The 18,596-nt window shown below is 34.4% G+C and overlaps 2 protein-coding genes across 3 annotated transcripts; one reads left to right on the top strand and one right to left on the bottom strand.

The window, feature by feature from the left end:
• Positions 1-48: 48 nt before the first annotated feature.
• LOC116765531 (uncharacterized) lies at positions 49-9,509 on the top strand. Its single transcript, XM_032655014.2, has 5 exons — positions 49-322; positions 2,991-3,103; positions 7,150-7,295; positions 8,397-8,556; positions 9,019-9,509. The coding sequence occupies exons 1-5, from the start codon at positions 287-289 to the stop codon at positions 9,167-9,169; spliced, it is 606 nt and encodes a 201-aa protein (XP_032510905.2). The 5' UTR covers positions 49-286; the 3' UTR covers positions 9,170-9,509.
• A 504-nt stretch (positions 9,510-10,013) lies between these two features.
• On the bottom strand, positions 10,014-14,320 carry LOC116766061 (activating signal cointegrator 1 complex subunit 2 homolog). 2 transcript variants are annotated; one of them, XM_032655714.2, is made up of 5 exons: positions 14,176-14,320; positions 12,884-12,985; positions 12,326-12,493; positions 10,795-10,974; positions 10,014-10,538 (listed from the first exon to the last, which is right to left on the bottom strand). In XM_032655714.2, exons 1-5 carry the CDS (start codon positions 14,245-14,247, stop codon positions 10,335-10,337), a joined length of 726 nt encoding a protein of 241 aa, XP_032511605.2. In that variant the 5' UTR covers positions 14,248-14,320; the 3' UTR covers positions 10,014-10,334. The 2 variants fall into 2 exon arrangements, with proteins under 2 accessions (XP_032511605.2, XP_061377946.1); XM_061521962.1 differs by having other exon boundaries at positions 12,884-12,982; positions 14,176-14,318.
• Positions 14,321-18,596: the final 4,276 nt, after the last annotated feature.

Below are 18,596 nucleotides of genomic sequence, written 5' to 3'. Positions count from 1 at the left end.
GCTTCGACGCAAGGTTGCCGCGAGGAGTTCATAGATGGCGCTATTATTAAAGTTTTCCGTAGAGGCGAAGTAAGCGGCCGGGCCCGCACTTAGATTCCCGGCCGATTTCCCGTTATAATGAACATTGAACACTTGTCTTAGCGGGCAGTGCGCCGACCGCACGCCCTTACATCAACGCGAATGTACAACATTCGTATTTCAACATTTTTTTTGCAAATGAAGTAAACTGTGCCTCATCAGAGCCTAATTTGTTAATGAAACTGTAGTCATTTTTTTAAATATCAAGATGTGTTGGAAAAATATTTCGTTTTATATATATTTGGTAAGTTGACAAAGTTTTTTCCTTATAATTTAATAAAAATTGCAACTCTTATTGCTTGTGAATTTATAATTTTACTATTTCTAAATTATCTATTTCTATATATATTCTATTTCTTAAAATTTTATAGTATAATTTTCTTCAATATTTTTTTAATTTGTACAAGGCTATGGAAATAGTTTAAGAAAATGCAATTAAAAAAATAACAACAAAAATGTACATTGCGTGGAATTTGCATCACAAAGAAAATATAAAAATTTGTTAAAAAATAATTAAATAAAAAATATAAAAATATTAAAGAATTCTCTAAAATTGTATTTGTTTTATCATGTGTAATATATTTTCATGAAAACTTAGTAAATTAGTATTTTTTGAAGCATGCATTTTATACGTGTAATAATAAAATTAACTAAACAAGATCCACATTAACCCGCTACTTCGGCATGGTCCACTGAGTCATTGGCTATGCATTCGGAGCAACCGTTGAGGGAGATAGTTAAAAAAAAACAAAACTGCGGGAGTTATCGTTGATATTGTACTGTTACTCGGCGATCCTCTCTGCTTAAACGAATTACAATGTCATTAGTCAAAGGTGGCTGACCGTGCTTGTATGACCGTGTACTTGCCAATCACGTTTCCTTTGAACTTTTTATTTTAACGACTAGTTATCTCAGTACTCTAGTACCTAGTAGGTCTACCTACAGAATGATGAGTTAACATTTTCCACTACACCTAAAAAAATATGACAAATAATATTGGGTTCTACATTCTTAACCTCTATATAATAGAGATAATTTAGGGTGTTTAGGAAATGTGATATTACAATTACGTATTTGCCAAAACTGTGTTCAAAACCTGGATTTATTTAAAGAGAGTAAGATTTATATGAATATATAACGTACGATTTCAATAATATTAAAGTTTCATGATGGCTGAAAAGCAAAGTTCAACAGGACTGTCTTAATAGCTTCGAACGCGTGTAAAGTTTTTAGAAACTAAACACTCGATTGTATTCTTGGTCCTTCTATATTTCAAGTACATGTTATTTATTAGATTTTCAGTTATAAATAAATGGACTATTGCATCCATTACGGAGCCATACCTAAAAGAGTTACACAAAAGATGCATCGGTCTTGAGATTAAAAATCACTTACGCGCGAACTTTTTTCACACCTCCCAAATTATAACTTAGCAATTGTAATTTATTGACCTCCGTCGAACAAAAAAGTTTATTTTGTAATCAACAAAACTGTACTAAGTAATTATCTTCATTTGCTTATAAATAAAAAATAAGGTTGGATAAATATTTGAACATTTGTAAAGTTAGATGTCAAAGGGTAAGTCAATTAATGTTCCAAATATGAAGAATTCAAATCATATGACGACCATCTGTAGCGACGTATATAAAATGTTGTAAAACGGGGTCATTCAGGTAGATGAGGATCTTGCGATCCGTTATCTCAACATTCAATATTTGTTTTTATAAATTGATGTAACAAGAAGTCGCTACGTGACATCCATACAATGGACAGTCGATGCTTGAGACACCGTTTTATACTTTCGCTGCTTTTTCTTTAAACTAATTTCACTTTCCTATTAATCGGGTGATAACATCCGCTGGGGATTGTCTATAAGCGTTGTGACGGCTCCTCCGCCTCCTGGGATTCGACACGTCCGGTCCTCGTCATACGGATGATATAACTGAATTAAATATTCAATTGCATGTAATAACATTTCAATGGAAACAACGTGGCCTGTTTCTTAATGGAAAATATGTTCCTGTCTATAAATCCTCGGAGGACGTCTATCTGTGCCGTGTCAGGTGTTAAAGTCGTAAAAATGAATGAAATTTACTATACACTTGACACGGATCGGGTTTCCCGACACTGGTTCATTGACATGACACATACACTTGCCCTAGAAATCAGATACTGGCACTTTCTTCGACAGTTCATTTACGATTCACTACACATCACCATCCTCTCTTTTCCGGTATAAAATATATTACAAATAAAGGTATAAAATTAGAAAGAAAGCACAACTTTTTATAGTTTTCTTTTATTTTTGTGCTAAATTGATATTACAACAGTATATAATACGCGTCTCATAAAAATATGTGTGGATGTAAAGGTTGAACGTTGGTAATGTTAATTGCAGTAACTGACATTTATATCACTGTCACTGAAAAAACCTATTTACAAAGAATATTAAATCCCTTAGTAATAATTATGAAGATTAATGATTAATATCAATGATTATTGTTTAATTTATACATTTTTTTTAATTTCAAAGGTGGACTGGTCATAAAACAAAACGATATCACAATTTTGATCGATGACAATTTTGAAAGCACAGGTATTGTTTATGGTCGATACAAGTGTGCCAGCAGGCCGCGGCACACTTCATACATACCGCTTACTAAAATCACGATCGCCCGCTTTTGCGTGACGTTTTTGTCTATGGTTTGAATATTACAATTCGGGATACCAGCTGTTGTGCCGTTAGGAATTTTGAAAGTATCTAAATATGGTTCTAGAGTACTTAGGTTAGGTAAATGAAAGTTTTTTTAAATATTTTACGTTTCATATAAGTTTTATATTTGTATCATAAGTAATATCGATATTTTTAATTCACTTTAAAAGTATGTCAGCCTTATAAACTTTCTTTCTAGGCAGTTATAGCGGTCTGTGTGGAGGGAGACTGCGGTCCTAGACTTAAGTACGCGTGGGGAGATGCTCTCCAGGGCACAGACTGCCCAGGACCTGATGGATCCCCTTACCCAAGGTAAATACATACATTTTAACTCTATATTAAACAAAATGAAATATTTTGTTACAGATAAAAAATATTACACTTTTTGTGTATATAAGTAAGGTTCATTTTTGTAATTAATATAAAACCAACATTTATAGGCTCATTGATATTAAAATATCCTTTATTTTGTGTTTAAGATATATTTTATACTCAATACAAAAGCGCTGAATTTTCTCTCAGCCTCTATTTCGCTGTAATAGTGACAGCTATGCGTCATAACAACTAACGATATCCAATTAATACGAACTTGTTTGTGAAGTCGCATCTCCTTTCTATTATATTATTTATGAAACTAACTGTACCATAGATTTTCAATTACGATCGAGTACGTCTCGCTATAATTAATACAGACCTAATTAACTAACTTTAACGATAGAAGAGATCTTTATTTTACTGATATACGATTTACTGCGGGGTTGTTTGATGCGAGTGGTTAGTGGTAGGCAACCGGTTCGATAAATTAACGGACGAAGCTAGGACATGGTCTGAGTGAGACCGAGCAAGACACGGTTAGTGCCGCCACCGTTCAACAAATACGAGCTTTTTCTTTTTGTATGGCGTTACACGGAAAGTTGAAAGGTTATCAAGCGTTATAACGCTATTAATTTCTTCTTATTGAAGGCTTGATACGTTCGGTTAACGTATTATATGAAAGTAATGTAAGGGATGGTAAGAAAAACACTCGCAGTAACCGGCTGAATATATATACTGATACTACGGAGGCCCAAGAGTCGTGTGATCGGTAAAAAGATTAACCGTTTTTGTAAAACTTCAAGAAACATACGACATTACTAAAGAATACCATCTACAGATGAATCAAGTGGACAGGAGTCGAGTGATGTGCGCTATAAAGACGTAACGATCAGGACTTGTTGCTTTATTTATCATTTATAAAGGTTGGAGCACCGAGGCTGTAAAAACAGCGACGTCCCTAACACGAGCGTCGTTTCTTTGCAACAAATTCAAAGTTTTTGTGCAGTCGATTCGTCTTATGAGGCTGATGTTTTATGAACCGCGAGTCATGATATTGAAGAAGATATAAAGATATTTACAGAGCTTTATTTTGCCTGACAAATTGACATCTCGAATGAAAACCTTGTTGATGATGTCCAATATTTAATGATTTATAAAAATCTGGTGGAAAATCTTGTCCATCTCAAACCCTCAATACTATCGACGTCCATGAAAGCATTAACTCTCTTCTGCACATATTTTTAGAGTAAAAAATTTAACGTCATTTGCATAACAGAGTAGTAACATGATGTACTCAGTATTCCGGACATCAAAATAGTCGGCGCTGAAAGTAACAAGAATGGCATTTCTAAACCTATACCAAAGATATTAAAACTGGCATACGTCTAGTTAAAATAGAAGGATTCAAACATAGCATTATAGTTAGGAGTTTATACTATGTACCTTAAACAATATCTTTGACATATGAATATGGCGAGCTCCTAGCGAAAATGTCTTAGATAACAAAAGCAAATAGGAGTAGTATCATAAAAATCTGAGAACTGGACTTGAAGAAGATTTATCTTTGTTAATAGAAGAATCACTCGTAGCATTTGAAAGTACTAAAGAACAGATAGAAGAAAATTAAATTATACACGAATATCATTCAACAAATAACCACCCATGCTCAGCGAGACGTGTTCTTTGCTATTGCTCAATTATTATGTAGAGCAATAGTTATTTTTAACATTACAATCTCTAATTACAATCTCTAATAAGCACAATTGACAGCTAACGACTCAGCTTGTGAAGTGATGTCCAGTCACTGCTTTCTTTTGTGTAAATTAATCATAGCATAACTTTTAGATAATCACGTTTTTTTTGAAGTTAGTGTTCTAAATGAAAGCAACAAGTTGGGATTGCTGAATTAAGATGATTTTTTCATTCTGTTACAGCACGGTGGTACTTTTGTTCATACGTTATTTATTATCACACATATTTAACAAAGAAAATTTTAACATATATGTATCTTCCATAACGTCATCGTTTCATAAGTCGCGTCCGTCGCGCGTAAGATATTGTGAATGTTAGTCGCGTGAATATTAAATTACACGTAGCATTAAACGGGAGCCATGTTAATTATAGTCGGGGTTTAAAAACTCATTTCACCGAACTGACACCAAGATCCCAGACTAAACATATATTATAGTGATACACACAACCTGCCACAATGACTAGGATATTATTTAATCTACAATTTCGCTTCCCTACTTACAATACATGAAGTCTCGTATTAGGAAAACTATTTAAAACTTAAAGGAACTTTTAAATAGTTCGTAAATAAAACTTAAAATAAACTATTACATGAATGTTATCATTTGTTAAAAATGTTAGAAACTACCTCATAAGGTAAACCCGTTTTGTAAATCGGAAGAAGGAACTAAAATATATAGATTTCATTAATAATCTTATTATAAAAGAAAAAAAAAATTTATATCTAAATAAATATTTGTGTGAACATGTTTGTAATAAAATTTGTGGAACTTTAGCCCGGAGCCAATATAAAAAAGATAAATTTAAACCGATGGTTAATGTTGTCTATGAATAATGAGCTAAATCTCAGTTTAAGCTAAACTTACAGTTTACTAGGCGCCCGCACCAGTCAACTACCGTTAGAGTGTAAACGGGGATCGAAACAAAAACCTGGCTTGAATAATTAAATTCATTAAGTTTTACCTCGTTGGTATTCATTTTATATAAAACATCTCAAAACACAAATCTTTTTAAGGAAAGGAAATGACTTTCATTTACGAGTGTCTCGTCCCGTTATTAACGTAGGTGTATCATTTTTGTTTAACATAATCGTGAGAAAATTACAATAACCGTTACAATACATCCCCGAGGCGAAGCTCGGCTTACAAATAACTTGAGTCTGTTCGCTTATAACTCACAGTGCTATTTGTAAATAACATTATTCACAGATAGCTCGCTGCTGAGCGTGGGATAATTGGTTACCACGCCATCTATTGGTCATTATGAGGAATCATGTCGGATGCAGTCATTTAAAAATTTTCTTCACTCTTAGTTTTTATTAAAAGGTCAAAGTAAATGTTGAAAATACCATGATTATATTTTTCAGTATAAAATTCCTTTAATAATATATTATTTCTAATAAGTGAAGAATTTTAATATTCTGAAATTTCACATTTTAAGTCTGTTTATTCATTCATCATCATCATCATCAGCCTATCGAAGCCCACTGCTGAGCAAAGGTCTCTTCTCACATGGAGAAGGTTAGAGCATTAATCGCCACGCTTGCTCAAGACGGGTTGGCGATTTCAATCTTATAATTAGAAATTATAAGACCAGGTTTCCTCACGATGTTTTCCTTCACCGTTTGTCAATGGTGTCTAAATACTCTTAGAAAGTACATATGATTCGGAAAAGATGACATTGGTACTTGCCAGGTTTCGAACCCGCGCCCTCACGTATGAAAGGCGGGTCTTTTAACCTCCAGGCCACCACGACTTATTGTTTATTCATATTTAGTTAATATTCGTCACGTTCATTTAATTGAATATAATCAATAACTATTAATATATGAAATTATCAACATGTAAATGGTACCTCTTCTCATTTCCTTGTGTATGTACACTGTACAGGTTCCTTCATATATCAGTTTTTAGAAACAAAAAATATCATTAATGCTTTTTAATCCTTTTTAAAAGGCAATCTATACGAGCACATAATTTTAATTAGTATTATCTAAGAATAGTTCTTGTACCCGACTTTGTTCATGCGAAAATGTGATTAACATAAATTAATACGATACCTGAGGGACAGCGCCATCTATCGTCATCATTTCCGCAATAACAGCATTTAATTGCAGTATTTTTTATGGCCTCTGAATTATTCTGATGTGGAGCTACATTATTTCAACGTGTAATCAGCAATTGTATAGTTTTCGACAAAATTACATATATTTTGACCCAGCTGTTTTGCTTTTCCTGTGTATGCTTTTGTATTGATTATTTATTATAGTGTTAATAACCATATCGTTCCAGACAGCTGGTTAATCGCGCGTTGAAGACCTCGGGGTCTCGTCAAGGTCGCACTGCTCGTACTCTGGACCCCTCGCTCATGAGACGAGCTCTGTTGGACGCACATGAAGGATACTCCCAGGGGATCGTGTCGGGGTCCAATAGAACTGGTGAGAGCTCTCTGCTATACTAAAACATCACTAAAAACTGGTCCTGGGATTCCTCATTACATGATGAAAATAATATTTTTCAGATTACTACGCGTTATTTATTCTTTTACAAACTGCATCCTCCTGACGTTTCGGTTATCTTGCAGCAACCGTGATCACGGGCACACGAGAAGTGAATTCATCTCGATAAACAACGCGTAGTAATCCGAAAACATTACTTTGATTTATATTAAGACTCGCGTAAGTCTTAGAGCTCATCATTAGACGATCATTCAACAAAAGCAAATATCATTTAAGACCTGCCCTTTGTAAGTGATGACAGGTATTTCGTGACGGAGCTATATTGTCCACAGTTTAACAGATTTCTAAATTTTAATAAAATAGATTTATATGTCACTTATATATTATACTTATAGGACTTCGTGTTTTAATTTTGTTTATGGAAGTTCTTGTATACTTTGTGTTTAGAACTAAAAGTCGGCTTGGAAATTACGCCAACATTAATCTCCATGTACACAAGTCTCTTACAGGACAGGTACAGTTGTCTGTTCCACCTTCTATTATAAAAAATATGAGGTACGACTATGAAGCCCCGCGTCTTCATCCGCGACACATGTTATCCTGAGGACTGCTTCATCATATATCCTCCAATAAAAATAATATCACGTGAATTTGATTTTTAAAAGCATCCGTATTAATTTCCATTTGTGCCGAGGCTTTCGTTAATTTTTTTTTTGTGAATGAATACTAAAAGATGGTATTTCGGAGGAAAAGACTGCTCTCTACCTCCTAAAAGACCTTCCGTCACAAACCCCATTCGTCTCTAGGAAAAACATCTACAAACTGACACAATTGTTAAACAAACACAGTTAAGTTTCATGAGTTGCCAGGGACTGGGGAGATAACCAATGTTTGACTTACAGTTAAGCGCAGTCTCTAAGTCTAAGTCTATAAATGTGTGAAGCATCTGTGAATTTTATGATTGTACCCTTTCCGAAGTTTCGATTGCTTTAAAACAACTGACCGCGCGTTGTAAATGGAGGATCTAGTTATAAAGGATGAGTTGTATTGAGCCGTGTTCTGTGTGATGGTGGGTCCCAGCTCGCTCGGCGTCTCCGTCGTGCGGGTCGTCGCGCCTGTGCCGTACTCGCTACAACACCACGGCCCCCATGTACGGCGTGTCGCTGACCTCGGGCCAGCCCGTCACCATCGTGCAGAAGTTCCCCGACCTCCTGCAGCAGGTCGTCTTCGAAGTCTGCGAGTGAGTATCGTAAACTGTTGTGGCTTAGGAACAATTCCCTGTTTGGTTAGTGATAGCTTCTTTTGCTGGTTCAAGTAAATAAAGTTTCCTGCCCTCACGTATATATTAAACTGTGCGTATTTTTATTCATAACTTAACAAAAGCGATTATTTTGAAGTAACGACAGGAGTGCATTCGATTTAGTGTTGGTTTAAGCTATATATGTCATATTTTCTAGAGAAGCTACGTTTTTCGTCCTAGCTTCGTCCTAGCTTCTTCATTTTTTTCAGCACACTTCTTTGGTAAATCCTTAATCAGATCTTGCTAAAAAACATATAATTTTTCTTTGACTTCCCTCACACTAGATATTCGTATATGTATATTGCTGCTGGTTAGCAAACCGCCATTCCAGGTCTCCCCACCCTCCTCGGAGGTCCTGTGTATGTTTAACTCGTCCTCTCAGTACGGCCCTGTTCTATCTAGGTCTTCTTCCTGTTCCCTGGTCCGCGGCACGTGTTCTCAGACCTACGTGCCGTATCTGTTTCTGGTCCTCCCGCTGGGCCCCGTGACTCTCACGGGACAGGACTACGTTCTCGTGGAGTCCGGCTGTGTCTGTCGTCCGGACCCACTTTAACGACCCCAGCCTCGGTGTCGCGACCCACGCCAGTGACGTACGGATGTTACACCACGTGTTTAAGGACTTTTTAGAGTTTATTTTATAGGCCTTTATATTAATTAAGGTTATTTTATTTTAGTGTTTTTTATTATAATTCGTTTGTGATCGCATCGGCCTTCGTAAAATCAAAGAAATCGCCGAAAAATCGAATGACATCGATTGTTCGGCCGTTTCGATTTATAAAATATGGACTGAATTTATTAATTTATTGAATAATTTATTTGATGGATACTTGTGTGCTAGCGCGGCCCTCACCGCGCGGAGTACCGCCAGTGTAATAATAAAACCGTTTAATGAACAGCCGTCATTTTATTTTTCCTTATGATCGAATATTCACTTCTTGATAGGCCTCGGTACGCGTTTATAATAATGGAGACAAAATTGTTGTGTTTTAATTTTTTCTCATTTTTTTAAAATCTAATTGAACTTATATTTGTATCTGCTTCAGATTTTGATGTAAACAATTTAGACAGAATTATGTAGCGACGCGACGGAGACTTATTTCTACCCTCGAATTTTTTGTTAACACTAAAATGTTATAGATTATATAGAATTATATAGACTTGCTTGTTTGAACCACAGATGGAATTCGACTATTTCTTGGACACTTGACCGTAACAAGAAACACAGTGATAACTTTGTTCAACATAAATTATTAGGAAACGACGGTCTTTATTAATGTCCTGTAAACAGCGATGTTTGGTGCACATGAGCAATGTTTCGCGACATATACAACAACGCAGACGAAGCCGCGTTTCTCAGCCAGTTTTAAACACAATAACTCAATAAAAACAAAATAATATATTATAAAAATAATTTTATTATTCCATTACATTTCAGAGGGACTTAGAATTCTAAATCCTATCCTAATAGTTCTCATTTCTAAACTAATCTATATATAATTTAATCTAAGATATCTACAGTTGAGAGTATTAAAGGTTAGGTTAGAAGAAAAAACTGGACAAAACAAAACATAGTTTATAGGGACATCGCGTCGAGTCGAAAGGACTGCGACAGCTTTAAGGAACGGTGTGTCGGTCTGTGATGGCCGAGTTATAAGAGTTCAGATACGGAAATGATACAACAGAAGATAAAAGAACATCAACAACTCTTGTTAAAGATGTTATTCGTAACGGTAGTATTGCTGTTGAGGAGATTGCTGTCTAGCTACTTGGGGTTGGTGTTGGAGTTGGGGCTGGTGTTGGAGCTGGGGCTGGTGTTGGAGTTGGGGCTGGTGTTGTTGGTGCGCGATCGGTTGTTGGGCTGATAGGGTCTGGGGTTTAGGGGTCGGGATCTTCACTACGATGTCGGTGGGTTGGCGAGACACCTGGGAACAGCGAAATAATATTAATAAATTTTCTGTTACGTCTGAGCCGGATGGCATTCAGGTGTATAAAGATATTCTAAATAAAGAGCAATTAAAATAACTTGAAGTGAAATTCCTTATAATTAGTTGCAGATTGTAGTTATATTTTTCAATACTAAGTTCAACTCATGTCACTCTCGGAATACATACTAAATGCCTAATTATTATAAATGTGTAGTAAATCCGATTAATATTTCAATCTCGTTAAGTTACTCACTTCAGCCTTGAATCCCTCCTTGGGATCAGCGGTGTAGGTGACTGTTCTGATGAAGCCGTCGCTGTCTACGACGGAGTAGGAGCCCTTGATGACGTCACCGTCTCTCTGTTCCTTCCGGTTCTGGTAGTTGGTGAACTGGTCGTCGTTTACATCGAAACCGAATTGATAAGAAGGATTGTGCTGGAAGAAGATATGAAGAAATGGGGTTTAGGAACACTGAACAAATCAATGCTTATCATACTGAAGCGAAATCTCATTCACCTAAAGAATATTAAGGCTTAAATAGATGGAATTGAAGATGAATATCAATCAAGCGCAGAATTAAAATATCGTTTCTTATTATCATCATAGCTCGTAACTAGATCGTCTGTGTTATCAATGGTTACTATCTAACTAGGCGCATGAATTCGGTTTAAAGCAGACATTGTATTCGTTGCAAAAGCGGTTCAATTACTCCAGCACGCGAAATTTCCCGGTGAAAGTCTGATACCGAACTAGAGGCTGCGCTGTTTTCCGGAACAACATTGTGAAAGTTGATTTAACTTAAATAGTAGCTAAAGCTGATACCAGTTTAATGTGTCCTGAAATTACGATAACAGATCTATTTATGTAATGGTATTTTGACATTTCACATAAGTCTTTGAAATTCTCTAAATTATTTTAATTTTCCTAATTATGTTTTGAGATCTATATATTTTAAACGGTGACAGTACAGGCACGGGATCTCTCAGTAGAGTCGTGTGTAATTAACAAATACTATAAAATACTATAAAAATTGTTGGATGTTAATAAAAGGTCACCAACCCTATAACATTTTTCGGTTTACTCTTGTCATCACGGTTCATTTAGAATATAATGATAGAGATGTTTTATTGTATCATTCAAACCCAATTATCGGAATGCAGCGTACGTAGTATTTTACTACGTATTATAAAACATCAGGTCTTTCATTCAAATATATGTGTATAATAGTTTTCGCCTACGACTTCGTCCATATGGACTACGAAATGTATGAGTTTAAACATAAAGTCGGTTGAAAAAACATGACAACCAGCCGTCAGCGCCATCTATGGCCTGTGTGCGTGACTCCGTACGCAACACTATATTATAACTGAAATACGGTAGGTGTAGAGGATTCTAGAATATTTTAGAGATTGTCTTGTTCTGATGTCTAAACTAGGTACTACTATAAATACTACTATAAAGTTCAATCAAAATCCGTTCAGTAGTTTTTGCGTTAAATAACAAATCCATACCTCCATGCATCCTCACAAACTCTCAGTTATTATATTAGTAGACTACTGCAGTAGACAGATGACGTGCTAAATTATTACCATGAGAATCAAGTCAAACCATATTTAATAGTTATTACCTAGAGTATAGCCTAATCTTAGAACTGTATTTTTTTTGTACCCAGCCCTATTGTATAATTGCTTGTATTATAAGTATAATTTCTTATATAAATCTTTTTATAATAATATAAACGTCTCATCATATAATCAGGCTTTCCTTCATGACAAACGTAACTTACATCAAAGTCTTCGGGTTGCTGTTGCTGTTGCTGTCTGTACTGTTGAGGTTGAGGTTGAGGTTGAGGTTGAGGTTGGGGTTGGGGTTGAGGTTGAGGTTGTGGTTGTGATTGAGGTTGAGGTTGGTATTGCGGTCTTTGTTGATACTGTTCCTCTTGAACGTTGTAAGCCTGATAAAATGCAAATATCATTTTATATATTACTGATGTTAAAATTTATAAAAATACAATCATTTTTACAATTGTAAGGAATCATCTCGTTATACTCAACCAATAAAGATTAAGAGTTAAAAGAGTGAAAGTTCAGATTTATTAGTTCAAAGATTTCCGTGGGAGTGAATGAATGAATCGTACTTCGTCTGAATTAATGTTTTTTCATCATTCACTCTGCACGTTGTCATTCTTTCATGACCTATTTTTATGTGATTCATTTTCATTCAAGCTTTTGAAATTATTTGTCGTTATAAAAATGTAAGCAATCAAAGAGCCTTTTTTCCCCATATTATTAACATATCAATTTATTTCATTGAACTAATTCTGTTTATAATTGATGATACTCACGAGCCTGGCTGGTGCTGGGATTGGTGCGGCCCTGTGCTGCTGACCCTGGCCCTGGACACCGATGTACTGTCTCAGGAGATGCGGAGGTATACCCTCATCCTGCTGGAGGTAGGTACAATTACATTGACTGATAATGAATTATACTTATCTAATTAAGGTTGCTTTATTTAACTTGCAATAATTGTACAAAGATAGTATGCACATCAAGTTTGCACCGTTATACTACATACGTTGAACAGTTTTTATTAAATAATCTTCTCACATAAACTAAGTTACTGAACGAGAAACGGGAAACGGTTCGTATGTAGTGAGGTACGAACTTGTGCTAAGCAAACGGATTAATACGTCTCAAATATTCAAATGTCAGTTGCTCAACTGACGTTTGACATTAGACGTAAACCATTGTGACTCGCTCTGTTATGAAATGATCACAAACAAATATCTTTATATCGTTAACTGAGCATTGTTGTTCAGACAATAAACGACTTGGATCGACCCGAATCCGCATCAGAGTCGGATCGTTTATTAACAGTGAATTTAAAGTGAAGTAACGTCGGCACGTGAACTTACCGGTTACATAAACACCGGTTTTATTATTTAAACGTTGTTATGCAAATGTACTTATTTTGTATGTTAGTTTCGCGCTGTGCATTTTTGAATAATTTTTCAGTTGATGCAACATGTCTACGAAATATATAGGCTTATTATTGAATAAGCGATAGCTTGATTTAAAATTATTATATAACTGAAAAGGTTCACTGAGAATCATACGGTTTTTTTTATAATATAACATGGGGGCGAATTAAATTAATATATAAAAATTTAATCGTTATAGCTGTAAACCCTGTCAATAACTGTTTTAGAAAATAGGATATAACTAATTAAATTTTATGTAGATTACTAGATGAATTAGCGACGTTAATAAGTTCCTATTATACTCGTATACAGTTATCTAAGGTAGATTTAAAAATGTCTATTTGTTAAAGGCTAAAATAAAGGCTCCTATAAGAATATTAAAGCAATGTTGTCGGCTCTTTGCATCTCAATGGAGTTTCTTCATGTATATTGTATAAGAACAGTGCGTTACACTTTTTATTGAATAAAATTCAATATATAAACGTTTATAAAAAGCTTAACCATTTTTAAATTTTATTCACAGAGAATTACAAAAAAATACGAAATATTTAACCTATATACAACATTAAATGTTGAATATAAAATATATATATGTATAAAACTTTTAAATTCACATTTACACTTTATAGTTACCAACATAAAAATATTATACTAACTTGTTGGTGTATTTGGTACTGCGGCGAGGCGAAGGCACAGCCGACTAATGCCAGAACACACAGACGGAACATTTCACACACTAAATGGAACTTTAATTAACTAAAACAGCACACACGCGGTCAAACTTAGGTTTGTACTGAGTGTGGCTCACTCTCACTTTATATACAGACACCCCTTCTAACGTGAGGGCGGGAGTGAATCGACACGTTCAGCCGGTTTTGGTATTTTGGCTGTAAAATTTGGACATCGAAATTAACTACTGTATGTTAAATAAGTTACGTGTTCTAAATTCAAAAATAAAAGTTAGGCCATTTTTTTATAAGTACGATACAATTAAATAGTAATTGTTTTATTTTATTAATTAAAAATTAAAAAAAAATATTCTTTTTTTTTCATTATTTTATAACAGACATGAATAGAATGAAAAGATGTGCCTAAGTAAAAAAATATATGCTGCTCTGTTGATTCTAAAAAGAAAACAGTGAACATTCCACTTTAGAAGATTTTTGAAACGCAGAGAGCGAGAGCTTTTCGGCAATGATGCATACAGAAGATAAAATGTTACCAATTGAGACAGGATTGTGTAATCTGTATTGTTAATGTCAAAGTTTTATAAAGAGGAATATTTTGGATGTTCTCTTTTTATTCAGCTTTCAAAGAAACATCACAAAGAGAAGTCTTCGTTACCAGTTACCCGAAACTGCGTTATTCCCATCCGGTTTGGATTTGAACCGCTGTGCTAACATGCCCTTTGATTATTCAGAATTATTATTATGAAATAGTTTTTAATTGTAATCACGACTGTTAACGTCAATCAAATTAAAATAATACATATATGTGTGTGTGTGTGTGTGTGTGTGTGTGTGTGTGTGTGTGTGTAATTATATCTGTTAATATGATAAAATGCATTTCCATTATAAATGTAAAAGTCTATGAGTGTGCCATTCACCTGAAACCTTGATTTCTGGATGAATCACAAGAAATGGTGTCTGCTGATGATTGCTGTGAAGTGTGGAAGTGGCTTGAACAGTTCTGAAGACACAGAACCTCTTGTTTTTAAAATAAACCTATTTACCTTTTCCGTCTCAAACCAACAACGACGCTTCATGTGTTGCGTAGTTTAAATGAACCTCATTACACTTAGTCCCAGTTGATAATGTCACACTACATACGAAACGTTTACAGTTCTTTTCAATCACAAAGCTTTTTTCAATCGCACATTACAGTATTAATGTTAGCTGTTGATTGAGAAACGAGAAACGCTTCGTGTGTAGTGAACGACGCGAGCTTGGTTTACGCATCTACAATCTACAATGCATTTTTTTTATGAAAAAGTTATTTTATTTTAATCATCATATGATTTTTTATTTAATTTTTCGTCAAAATTATTAATATGAAATATTAAATTATATTCAATAAAATTATTATATTGGCCTGGCTGTTGGCTTGAAAACTGTTGGAACATAATAATATAACGTCATAGTTAAAAAAACAAGTTTTTATAAGCACTCCGTTGTCAGTGAAGTGTCTTTGTTTTGGTTTACGTAAACTTTTCACTACATTAAAAAACTCGGACTAAGTCCCAAATATACGCTAGTTAACAATGCATGCATTAATTTATATTTTATATTATTATTGTATCAATTTAATGTTTCATTATTGTTTTTTTTTTTTTGAAAACGTAGTTTTATAAATAATATTATTCAATATCTGTCGTTCTAATTATTTCTGTTAGAAATCACTTTCATAAGTTACGAGTTTTTCGTTATTATTATTTTGAATAGGTCGCTTACAATCGAACTTTCTAACAATGAAACGTTTGTTGTGCTACTTATTTTATCAAATACAATCAATTTTGATATATTTAAAATGTAAAATTTGGATCGTCAAATCAGATCTATACTTAAGTATACTCTCCCCAAGACACCACAGTCATGGAGCCTTTCAGATGATTTGACGAAGAACCAGACTGTTACTCTCTCATATTGTAAAATACACAAAATTAAATTATATGCTAAATTTAAGACAGTCTTATTGTCAAAAATATTCGTGTCCATTAGAAACTCTTCAATATAGGTAAGATATATATATTTAAAGTAACGTTTTTAATTATTTAAGATAGGTCTAGATATATACGTAATCAGCTCCAAAAAGAATATTAAAGGTAGGAGAGCATTTATATCATAAGAACTCGTTTTACTGTTTTTCAAACAACGATACGATATTTTTTAAGAATGAATAAAATATTTTGTGTGAGTTATTTCTCTGGTAACATCTCGTCTCATTAGTGTAGACGGACATAAATCATTCTTTAATATAAAGCTTAAATAATCGGTTTAAATCTACTATAAATTACTTCGATTATTATAGTGAGTAATGCCAAGAACCTATGTCGTGACTCGGTACATTGCAGTGAGTGTTATGTTATTAGAGCACATTCGCCTCGCCTCAGTTCTGACATTAAAAGATCTCGACCTACATAACGTTCGTCATATTCGATAATTGTCCTTCGACACAAGTCTCGTGCACTTTGGATGAAGGATTTAGTAAATAGAGACCGCCTTAGACTAATAGAGCACGCGGACTCTGATGAACTGCGAGACTAGCCTCAGAAGTATCGTCGGTGAATTAAATCAAGAGATGCGCCCGTCGGTGGATTAACTCACAGTAGAAATTCTGACCTTTAATTTTCCTGATGGATTGTATGTTAACAGATCTCTGTTTGCTTTTTGTACTCTACGTTGATGTTATTCGGCCTTCGCTTCTTAATAACTAAGTTCTTCTCAATTTTATTTTCCCTTTTTCGTCTTTTTCTTTTCATTAAATATCTCAGTATTTCTTTCTTTAACTCTTATGTCCTCAAAATCCTTCTTCTAGCTTCGAAGACAACACAAACATACAACCTGAGACATTTTAGACAAAGTTATATTGAAAATTTGTTGGAATAATTTTTTGACGTAATACAGCGTTATGTTAAAGTTATTTCATGGCCTTATAATCGTTCCAACCAATACAGTACACCGAGCATCAGATAAAATTCTTCTTGATTTTCTATTATATCTATTAGTTTTTCTATTTAGAACATAAACAGTTATCTCAGAATGATACGTATAGTTTTAAAAGATTTTCATCGAAATCTGCTTATTGTGAAAAGGTAAGCTTGTAATGTAAGTATAAACGAGTGTGGTTACTGTTCCGTGTCACAGTTTACAAATGGTTGTAATGAGGATGTGAATGTGTCTCGTAACTTCATCGTGGTAACTCGAGTCCTGTCTGTGTCGGACCCTGGCCTGCTCTATCGGTTTTCATGTAACCATTACATACGTCTGTCTACAATAATGAGGACTTTACTTGCATGCACATTAAGTTACTTCAAATATATGACTGATGGGTTGCTGGGAGCAACTTATCCTGGATAGTCAACGGTCTACACCTACACAATGTAAGGCGTAAAAGCAGCTGAACAATTGCCATCCCTTCAACCTCATACAAGCAGACTCCTAACACACGTGAAGTAACAAGTTCAGTGGTATGGTTTCTTTTGGAGTCGATTAATGTCACAAAAAGGTTACATTTATTTATTGCAAACCTCGATTCCTTATATAATGTAATATGTGTACAATAAATATAAATTTCAAGTTTTATTCTGGTCAAGTAACAGGTAGGTCTTGTAAAGGACGAAGGCATAATTTTTGTAACCTGTACATTTATATTATCTTTAGCCTAAACATTATGTAATAATTGAATAATCTCTGTAAATCAACATAATCCATTTCAACCCACTAGTCCTTTGTGAATACATCTTTATAGCTTTACGGTTAATTGTCAATTTTAATTACCCATAACTGGCACTGAAACCTGACATTATTGAACAAGACACAGACTGTTAGTCGTTAGTAAGTAAAGTAATGGTCACCTGGAAAGTATCTGTGTTTAGTCTGACGATGTTAACTCGTCATTAGGGTATATACAGTAAGATTTCGCTACGGCAAACTAAATACCAACTGTTTCGACGTATTCAATTATACGTCGTAAGATGCCTTCGTATCGAACCGCACGGCTGTAGTTCGTACACACGTTGAAAGTGAGAGGCCGCTTTTAAATTGGATCAAATATTGATGTCTGTATGCAACCTACTTTCTTTCTTTCGTAACATTTAATATTAAACCGGGTTTGTTAAAAGAACTATCAACTATACTATGACCGACAGAAAAAAGGACACAAGGACAATCATTGTATCAATATGTTTAAATCTTGTTCTAAGGCTAGGTTTCCGTCAATCTATATTTCAGATAACGCTAATTCCTAGCCATAAATCTCCCTGAATATATTTGGTAGTATACTTCACTTAAACGATTTTATTAGCGAGCAACTAATATTTAAACATCGAAATAGGATAAACACGGTAATATAACGTTAA

Source organism: Danaus plexippus, chromosome 11 (assembly GCF_018135715.1).
Source record: "Danaus plexippus chromosome 11, MEX_DaPlex, whole genome shotgun sequence".
NCBI lineage: Eukaryota > Metazoa > Arthropoda > Insecta > Lepidoptera > Nymphalidae > Danaus > Danaus plexippus.
This window is presented reverse-complemented; position numbering and strand designations above follow the sequence as displayed.